Source organism: Xenopus laevis, chromosome 7L, assembly GCF_017654675.1.
Source record: "Xenopus laevis strain J_2021 chromosome 7L, Xenopus_laevis_v10.1, whole genome shotgun sequence".
Lineage (NCBI taxonomy): Eukaryota > Metazoa > Chordata > Amphibia > Anura > Pipidae > Xenopus > Xenopus laevis.
In genome coordinates this window covers 14,971,484-14,981,876 of record NC_054383.1, presented here as the reverse complement: position 1 = coordinate 14,981,876, position 10,393 = coordinate 14,971,484, and the positions used below count along the sequence as shown (strand labels likewise).

Sequence of the window (10,393 nt, the reverse complement as noted above, 5' to 3'; positions counted from 1 at the left end):
CAGCACACAGACCATCACAAAATGGTGGTTCAAGACAAGAGATGTAAAAGGGCAATATTTACATAAATATATATATACCAGTTTGGTAAGATTCTTTAATATGCCACTTAATATGATATAAACAATCTGTTGCTTAAGTGTTCATTTTGGGGGTATAGTTTTCCTTTAACTTTGAAAAAAACATATTTTCCTATGACAGTATCCCTTTAACTATGGGGACAAGGAAACTATATATTTGCTCCAGCCATTCATCAGGCATTAACTAATGGGCTCCCTTAGTTAATAGATCACTATAATAGATCACGGTTGCCAAGCTCTGTGACACAGATACAATTTGCACAAGAGGAGCACAAATTGCACCCGTGTTGGTGTATTGCTTTAGCCTTGTGAAATTCATGGATCCTTGTGTGGAAATAAATGACAGGTCTGTTATTAAATACAATTATTATTATTTTTATTATTAAATAAGGCCCAGTGTCAACCATTTGCTTAGTAAACTAGAAGATAATATTTTTCTGTTACTGCTAAATGACTCCTTTTCCTTTCCATAAACACCATCCCTGTAGTTTGTAATTCCCCAACCGACTCCTGCTGTGCCTGTACCTGACTCCATGTTTCACTGGAAGGCCTGCAATCCTGGACAGCTTGCACCTACATTAGGGGGCAGATTTATTAAGCATCGAATAGGCAATTGAAATATGAATTTTCGAGTTTAAAAATTCACACATTTGAATTTTAATCCCCCTATTCAAATGTGAGATGGATCACATGGTACAAGTCAATGGCAGAGGTCCGTTGAGTCATTTGGAGATGTTAATAGCCTTCCTGACATTCAAATCAAATACGAATCAAATTTTTGGAGAAAAAATGTGATTTGTACGAATGTAATACGATTATAATTTTCAGGTTGAAACTATTCAATCGAATATTAGCCATTCAAATTTTTTCTTAAATAGCCTCCCAGTTGAATGGCGAGTATATTCGAATTTTAAAAAAACCTCACAAATCCAAAATTCGACCTTTGATAAAAGGCCTCCCCATGTTTTAATGGGTTGCCCATTACAAAAAGGCACATTTATCAAAGGTCGAAGTCTCGAATTCATGTGAGTATTTAAAAACTCCCCATCACTGCCATAAATTCAAAATCAACCAATTGAAATGTATTAAAAAAAACTGAATTTTTTAAACTTGGATGAATGGAATCGACCCAAAAACTCGAATCAAATTCATTTTAGTTTCAAAAACTTGATTTGTTTTTTCTTCAAAAAAAAAAAAAAAAATTTCAATTGACAAACAGCAATTTGGCAGGTTTTAGGTGTCAAATAGTCAAATTCGAGTTTTTAAATGGTCAGGGTATGATAAAGCTAAAAAAATCTAATTTTTTTTAAAAAACAAATCAAATTTAAATAACTCCCTAGACGAATTTGACCATAAAAAAACCTACAAATTGTGTAAATCCAGACAAAATGACATTATTATATTACTATACAAGAAATAATCTTTCAGAAAAGCAAGTACGGTATACGTCTTCCCTTTCAGACCTCTGCATTTTTAGTAGCCGGTATGTGAGGGCTGCATTGTCTTTAATACTTTAGAAGTAGGGATGCACCGAATCCACTATTTTGGATTAGGCCGAACCCCACCAAATCCTTCGCGAAAGATTCGGGCGAATACCGAACCGAATCCTAATTTGCATATGCAAATTAGGGCAGTAAAGGGAAAAAATGTTTCAGCCGGGCAGAAAGATTTGGCCGAATCCGAATCCTGCTGAAAAAGGCCGAATCCTGGATTCAGTGCATCCCTATTTATAAGCATTTCAGTCTCCTGCACTGACATTTTCATGTACCGACTCAATAAACTCCTAGAGGCATTTATCAAAGGTCGAATTTCTAATTCATGTGAGTTTGTTTTTTTTTTTTTTAAACTCCTTAAAAATTATAACATACAATTCGATTAGAGGGTAATTTAATTTAAAAAGAAAAGGACGATAAAACTCACACGAATTTTACCAACTTGAAAACTCGAATCGAATTAGACTAAACTTGATTCAAGTTTTTTTTCTCTGAGTTTTTTTTCTCTGAAAAAAAACTCGATTATCAGGAAGGCTAGTAACAAGTGCAAATTGGTCCCCGGACCTCTCCCATTGACTTATACATGAACTCGGCAGGTTTTAGGCGGCGAATAGTCGATTTCGAGTTCTTAAATGGCCAGAGGATGATAAATCTCGAAATTCGGATTTAAAACTTGAATCAAGTTTGTATAATTCACAATTCAAATTTTAGAGTTTTGACCACAATTCGACCCTTAAAGGAAAACTATACCCCCCAAACAATGTAGGTCTCTATAAAAAGATATTGCATAAAACAGCTCATATGTAAAATCCTGCTTCATGTAAATAAACCATTTTCATAATAATATACTTTTCTAGTAGTATGTGCCATTGGGTAATCATAAATAGAAAATTGCCATTTTAAAAAATAAGGGCCGCCCCCTCGGATCATAGGATTCACTGTACTCACAAACATACCAACAAACCATACATGTTAGGTCACATGAGCCAATTAACAGACAGAGTTGTGTCTTTTGCTTTCACACTTCTTCCTGTTACAGTTAGAGTTGAAGTATTTCTGGTCAGGTGATCTCTGAGGCAGCACACAGACCATAATAAAATAGTGGTTCAAGGCAAGAGATGTAAAAGGGCAATATTTACATAAATATATATTCCAGTTTGGTAAGATTCTTTAATATGCCACTTAATATGATATAAACTACCTGTTGCTTAAGTGTTCACTTTGGGGATATAGTTTTCCTTTAATAAAGGTGCACCCTAATGTCTCCGCATGACTTCTCATAATGAACAACAGTCGACACTTTCTTAGAAACGCATATGACTTGTCTAATCCTGTCTGACAATGTATCAATCATTCATGTTGTTTTCCAGATGAAGCCCTGTTACATGGGCACCTTTTTATGTCCAGATAGTAGGAATGCACAGAATCCAGGATTCAGTTCGGGATTCGGCCTTTTTCAGTAGGATTCGGCCGAATACTTCTGCCCGGCCGAACCAAATCCGAATTAGCATTTGCAAATTAGGGACGGGGAGAGAAATCTTGAAATCTTTTTCTCACAAAACAAGGAAGTAAAAAATGTTGTTCTCTTTAACCCCTAATTTGCATATGCAAATTAGGATTTGGTTCGGTATTCGGCCGAATCTTTCGCAGAGGATTTGAGGGTTTGGCCGAATCCAAAATAGTGGATTCCGTGCATCCCTACCAGATAAGAACTTACATTGAGCACACATAACTCTGAGCAAAGGGAGGCCAAGTGTAATCAGTGTGTAAGTGGCAAGTGCAATCACCTATGAATAAGTACCGGAGGGTACGAAACGCGTAAGGTGGAGTATCATGGGGTCAGTCTGCGGAAATGGTTTTTAATATACATCTTTGAATAAATTATGGATTTTGAATAATGTTACAGCAATTTTTTGGAATATTTGTGACATGTGCCTTGGGAACCAGTACATTTTCCTTTAATTTTGGTCCTTTCAGAATGACCATTTAATTACACTAGGAAAGTGTAGGGAAAGGCCAGTTTTATTCCTATGAAACACCGGAAATGTCAGATGTGTGATGATCACAAATACCGTTGCAGCTACAGTTATCTTTCCCATTGGATTCTGGCTGCCCATTAGGAAGTATATTTCCAACGCTTCCAGGGTATGACAGGGAAACGGTGCATTTACTCTTTAAGACATTCATTAAAAGATCAAGTCTAGCATCCAAATGCTGCTGCAGGCTTTCCATCTTGTTATCAATATGGTCCAAGAGAGTTCTCTCCATTTGCTCCATGCGCACACAAACCATTTTCTCTATGTTGCTCTGGCTCTTCTCATCCCTGTAAAAAAAAATAAAACATATGAAGATCCACACAAAACGGATTCATTTGCGTTAGTAAAATAGAATCAATGAAAGCAGCAACCAATGCTTTAACAGGCGCAGATATCCAATATATAGTTATGCGATTGATTTACCTTCTTGCACAGGTTAAAGGGGAAGTAAAGACTAAAATAGAATACTGCTCGAAATGCTGTATTATGTATACTAAACATGAACAGGAGCTTACTGCACCACAAGCCTAATCAAACAAATGATTTATGCTTTCAAAGGGGGTCACCATCTTGTAACTCTGTTAAACATCTTTGCAAGACCAAGACTACGCACATGCTCAGTGTGTTCTGGGCTGCTCCGGAATCGTCATAAATTTACAAAACAGCACAAGTCAAATAATCTGCTAGAAGCAGATACAGCAAGACTGATTAATTATCAAAGAATACAGACTGCACTGGGTCCTGTGTTGTCATGTAAACTAATGTGGATTTTATAGTTTTTGTATTGTTTAATATAAACTTTCTCCAACTCTGCAGAACCAGTGGCTGCAGCAAAATAATCCACCAAATAGAATCACAGTTTCTCTGTTTAAATCTGGCTACATGATCTTGTCCCTGCAGCTCGAGTTGGGAACAATAAAGGGGATGTAAATGCAAAAATAAAATCCAATACAAATCTCTACACAGTCACCGACAGGGAAACAAACAAAGCTGCTTGCGGTTTTTAGAATCTAATAAAATGTCACAGAGTCACAGGAATTGAATCTGAGAAAGGAATTGTATCTGAGAAAATTGCCAGGAATTATATCTGAGAAAGGTTTATAATAATCGTTCTACTTGGAGTCCAAAAACAGAACTGACGAGTGCTTATTTGGTTCCAACACATGTAGAGGCACATTTTGTCAAAGGTCAAATTTCGAATTCATGTGAGTTTTAAAAACCATGAACTCGAAGTTCGACCAATCGGAATTTATTTAAAAAATAAAATAAATCACATTTTTTAAACTTGGGTGAATAGGAATTTAATTTGAATTTTAAAAAAACTCGAATGTCAGGAAGGCTACAAACAACTCCAAATTGATCCCCGGATGTCTCCTATTGACTTAAACAGAAGTTTGGCAGGTTTTAGGGGGCGAATAGTCGAATTCGAGTTCTTAAAGAGCCAGAGTATGATAAATCTCAAAAAATCTAATTTTTTGAAAAACTTGAATCAAATTTGAATAACTCCCTAGTCGAATATGTCAGTTTTGACCATAAAAAAACTTGAAAATTCGCATTTTTAAACTGTCGCATAGTATTTTAATCTGTGCATAGCAAACTGGGGTTTAATACAATGTTGCTACTGCATCCATACTCTTATAGGTTCATATTGCAACAGTGCTTTTGTCAGACGAGTCTCAGAAGTGCATCAGGCTTTGTGGAAGTGGGAAAGTGCTGAGAGGACAGGTCTTTCCACCACCCCTAGACACGTGAGACGACTTCTAACTTACACATATCTGCTCGGCCCTTTCATTAGCCTAGTGAATGCCATTGTTACTCACCTTGCTGGCACACAAGGCTCCTCTTTGTCTTGAAGTTGCTCACATGCATGAGGGACATTGTCTAAACAAAAACTTTGCAAGAGAGGCATCAAAGACTCATAGCTTGTCCCACCTATACAACCCAATGGATTCTGCAGAAGTGAGGCCATTGCTGACTTAACCTCCGAGGAAGGTTGTCCCACATCAAGTCTGTGTTCTTGAGATACTGGAAGATTTGGGGTTTGAGTGTGTACAATTTCAGTACTAGCACTGGGCAATTTGCTGGATTCGAAGTTGGGAAGTTTAGGCTCAGCACCCTTTGTATTCCTACCCACACCACGGTCAAAGGCGCTAAACATCTGCAGAAAGTGTCCACCAAATGGGCTCTGATGCTTAAGAAAGTAAAAACAGCAATTAATATTTTGTAACCAAATATCAATGAAAATGTGATCGACCTATAGTATGCGATTCATTGCTAGATTTTACAAACACAATATCTAGGCATCAGCAGCACAGGGAGATCTTTCAAAATCACTCTTCGCCCATTGCAGCTATTCAGGAAACAGGTATGGGATCTGTTATCCACAACATTCAGGACCTGGAGGTTTCCGGATGAGGGATCTTTCCATAATTTGGATCTCCATACCTTAAGTCAGGGGTCCCCAACGTTTTTTACCTGTGAGCCACATTCAAATGTAAAAAGAGTTGGGGAGCAACACAAGCATGAAAAAGTCCCTTAGGGTGCCAAATAAGGGCTGTGATTGGCTATTTGGTTGCCCCTATGTGGACTGGCAGCCTACAAGAGGCTTTACTTGGCACTATACTTCGTTTTTATGCAATTAAAACTTGCTTTCAAGCTCGGAATTCAAAAATAAGCACCTTTGAGGACCCTGAGAGCAACATCCAAGGGGTTGGAGAGCAACATGTTGCTCGCGAGCTACTGGTTGGGGATCACTGCCTTAAGTCAACTAAATTTAAACATAACATAAATTTTTCAAGAATTGAAACAAAGAAGCATATTGTCTACTCACCTTCTGCTGAGCACGCACCATACCCATCAGTTGCTCTGCACCAGGGGAAAGCTTCCCACCCATGCTGTCCATTATACTCTGTACTCGGTCCAGGTCAATAGCAGGACCCAAAAAAGAAGCTGCCGGAGAGCATCTTTCAGAGACTGAAGAAATCTGTACTGAAATCCTACAGAGGACCACACGTTGTTTTCCAGACAGGGAGAGGAGCTGGTGAGAGTAGAGTAACATGATGTTTTAAAAGGATTCTGTCAGGATGGATATGGTGTAGTTTTTATTTCTAAATTACACTGTACACTGCAAATAATTCCCTCTACTATATAACATTTCATTTCTGAACCAGCAAGTGTATTTATATTTAGTTGTAATATTGGTGTGTAGGTGCATCTCAGGTCATTTTGCCTGGTCATGTACTTTCAGAAAGAGCCAGCACTTTAGGAGAGAAATGCTTTCTGGCAGGCTGGTGTTTCTCCTACTCAATGTAACTGAATGTGTCACAGTGGGACCTGGATTTTACTATTGAGTGTTGTTCTTAGATCTACCAGGGAGATGTTATCTTGTGTTAGGGAGCAGCTATCTAGTTACCTTCCCATTGTTCTGTTGTTAGGCTGCGGGGGGGGGGGGAGGAAGGGGTGATATCACTCAAACTTGCAGTACAGCAGTAAAGAGTGACTGAAGTTTATCAGAGCACAAGTCATGACTGGGGGCAGCTGGGAAACTGACAATATATCTAGCCCCATGTCAGATTTCAAAAATAAATCTAAAAAAAAAAAAAAAAATCATTTTTTTCAGTGCATAATTCTACTGGAGCAGCACTATTAACTGATGCATTTTGAAAAAACATTTTTTCACATGTATCCCTTTAAGTAAAAGTAGTTTACATTCTCTCTTATTTGAATCAGTCAGATAAACATAGGGAAGTGGATTAATTGGTAGAGAACAAAAGCACATACACTTTGAGAATAAAGAGTCTCAGCATTTTTCTTTCTCCCAGAAATATCTTAGGCTCAAGTGAAAGAAAGAAATAAAGAATGAGCTGCAGATTTTTTTAATCGCAGAGAGAATCATGCAAAACAAAGCAGTCGTGTGCCACTGGCCTATATCCACCATTTGGATCAAACTGAGTTAGCAGATTTTTTCTATTTGCAATGGAAAACTGTTGGTGCTTTATACATAGAGAATGATAATCTAGTTAAGCAATTTTTGATACCTTGACTTTGCAAGATGCTACAGGGAAATCCAACGTGAGATGAGTCTCATACAGGGTTATAGAACCATCCTCTCCAGAACTTGCAACCGTGTACGTTTTACTTGCTCTGTCAGTCCCCAAATATTCCTCCTCTTGTCCTTCCTGCGATACCCTGTAAACCTCTATAGTGCGAGCTTGGCTGCAGATGTTAAGACTCAGGATTCGTTCTGTCCCTTGAGCAGAGCAGCACAAAACCAACTCACATGGACTGCTTGTTTCTGATGACGGTGCTTCTAAAATCACACACTCCTCCCTGAAAGAGGAAAAAAAATTTGCCAGAACAGGAATCATAACTAAAACAAAGTATATTTGTCACAATTTTACATTTCTCAGGGAACCAGGAAAAAAGAATTATGTACAATTCAGGAAAATGTAAAATCAGGGAAATTTGTTCAAACAAATAATTCCTGTAAGTCTCAAAGTTTAAATGGATTGTTCACATTTAAATTAACTTTCAGTATGATGTAGAGAGTGATATCCTGAGACAATTTGCAATTTGTTTTTAGCTTTTATTATTTAGTATTTATCAATTTGTGACTTAATTTGTTGCTAGGGTCCAAATCACCCTAGGAACTATTCATTGATTTGAATAAGAGACTGGAATATGAAGAGGAGAGGCCTGAATATGAAGATGAGTAATAAAAAGTAGCAATAACAATAAATATGTAGTCTTAAAGAGCATTTGTTTTTTAGATGGGGTTAGAGTTGCTTTTCCTTTTCTGGAAAAAAAAATAATTAGGGATGCACCAAGCCGAATCCCCGGTGAAAGATTCGCCCGAATACCAAACCAAATCCGAATTTGCATATGCAAATTAGGGTCAGGAAAGGAAAAAGTGGGAAAAAAGTCACGTGATTACCCTACCCAACCCTAATTTATATATGCAAATTAGGATACGGTTCGGCCAGGCACAAGGATTCGGCCGAATCCGAATCCTGCTTAAAAAGGCAGAATCCTTGCCAAATCCAGAACCGAATCCTGGATTCGGTGCATCCATAAAAAAAAAAATACCGGCCTTCCTATATATATATTTATCGGTTTTCCCTATTAATAACATTGGGATCAACCTTCATTTTTCCGGTAAAATACTGGCCAGGTGGCAACCTTAGATGGGGTCAGTGACCCCTGTCTGAAAGCTGGAAAGATTCAGAAGAAGAAGCCAAATAACTCAAAAGCGATTAAAAAGAAAAAATGAAGGTGAATTGAAAAGTTGCTGAGAATTAGCCATTATAGAACATACTTCAAGTTAAAGGGATACTGTCATGGGAAAAAAATGTTTTTTCCAAAATGAATCAGTTAATAGTGCTGCTCCAGCAGAATTCTGCACTGAAATCCATTTCTCAAAAGAGCAAACAGATTTTTTTATATTCAATTTTGAAATCTGACATGGGGCAAGACATATTGCCAATTTCCCAGCTGCCCCAAGTCATGTGACTTGTTCTCTGATAAATTTCAATCACTCTTTACTGCTGTACTGCAAGTTGGAGTGATATCACCCCCTCCCTTTTCCCCCCAGCAGCCAAACAAAAGAACAATGGGAAGGTAACCAGATAGCAGCTCCCTAACACAAGATAACAGCTGCCTGGTAGATCTAAGAACAACACTCAATTGTAAAAACCCATGTCCCACTGAGACTCATTCAGTTACATTGAGAAGGAAAAACAGCAGCCTGCCAGAAAGCATTTCTCTCCTAAATTGCAGGTACAAGTCACATGACCAGGGGCAGCTGGGAATTGACAAAATGTCTAGCCCCATGTCAGATTTCAAAATTGAATATAAAAAAATCTGTTTGCTCTTTTGAGAAATGGATTTCAGTGCAGAATTCTGCTGGAGTAGCACTATTAACTGATGCGTTTGGAAAAAAAACATGTTTTCCGATGACAGGATCCCTTTAACTTGAAGGTGATCCACCCCCTTAAGTTGTGTTTGTGTGGAGTTGCCCTTTTAAAACTAGGGAGATATAAAATTGAGGTTTCGCTGAATTTATTTAGAGATTGGGATTAAATGATATTTCCATTTAAAGCAAAATACAACTCTCCAGTGCTAAAAATATGGCTTTCCAAAAAAAAAAAAACTCATACTGTCCCCAGTCATCAGAATAAACAATAACCTCCCAAATTCTTAAAACAACCCCCCAGAGAGTTTGTAATGAGCTGCACTGTGTATGTACATAGCTCTACTCTTATTCTACTCACATTGAGGGATCCCCATCTTCCCCAAAGGGAATGTCGCCTGGCGATGACACGAGCAAAACAGTGGCCAGTTCTTCACGACACAGCCAAGAGCTTGTACAGGTGACTGGAGTCGGCCGAGCTCTGTTTACATCTAAGGACATGGGCCCAGACATGGCTGTTGACAAATACACGTCAGGGTGAAGCTACACAAGCGATGCCTGTATCAGAATAACGAGCGGCAGTGCAGCAAGGGGCGAGTCATTCATTTCTTTACTGGCTTGGCATTGTAAGATCTTGGCCCGTGAAGGAACTGTATATTTTATAGCAGCAAAGTCATCAGTCATGAGAGTTTCCGCTGCGGGCTAAGCCGGCTTTAGGAGAAACCGTAGAAGAAACCCGGCGCCGTGATATTAGCAACTACTAGTGTAGTTATTCCGTATTCTCCATAAACAGCGACCATTCAGCCCTCAGTAGCCGGCATTTTTCCGGAAGGGGAATCAGTTTCCCTCATGGGGTACTTCCGGTGAGCAACCAACCA

The 10,393-nt window shown here is 38.4% G+C and overlaps 1 protein-coding gene across 2 annotated transcripts; it reads right to left on the bottom strand.

The window, feature by feature from the left end:
- Positions 1-3,416: 3,416 nt before the first annotated feature.
- c10orf88.L (chromosome 10 open reading frame 88 L homeolog) lies at positions 3,417-10,356 on the bottom strand. Of its 2 annotated transcripts, none has more exons than XM_018225142.2 (5): positions 9,877-10,356; positions 7,645-7,936; positions 6,438-6,644; positions 5,428-5,798; positions 3,417-3,894 (listed from the first exon to the last, which is right to left on the bottom strand). In XM_018225142.2, exons 1-5 carry the CDS (start codon positions 10,026-10,028, stop codon positions 3,600-3,602), a joined length of 1,317 nt encoding a protein of 438 aa, XP_018080631.1. In that variant the 5' UTR covers positions 10,029-10,356; the 3' UTR covers positions 3,417-3,599. The 2 variants fall into 2 exon arrangements, with proteins under 2 accessions (XP_018080631.1, XP_018080632.1); XM_018225143.2 differs by having other exon boundaries at positions 5,428-5,792.
- Positions 10,357-10,393: the final 37 nt, after the last annotated feature.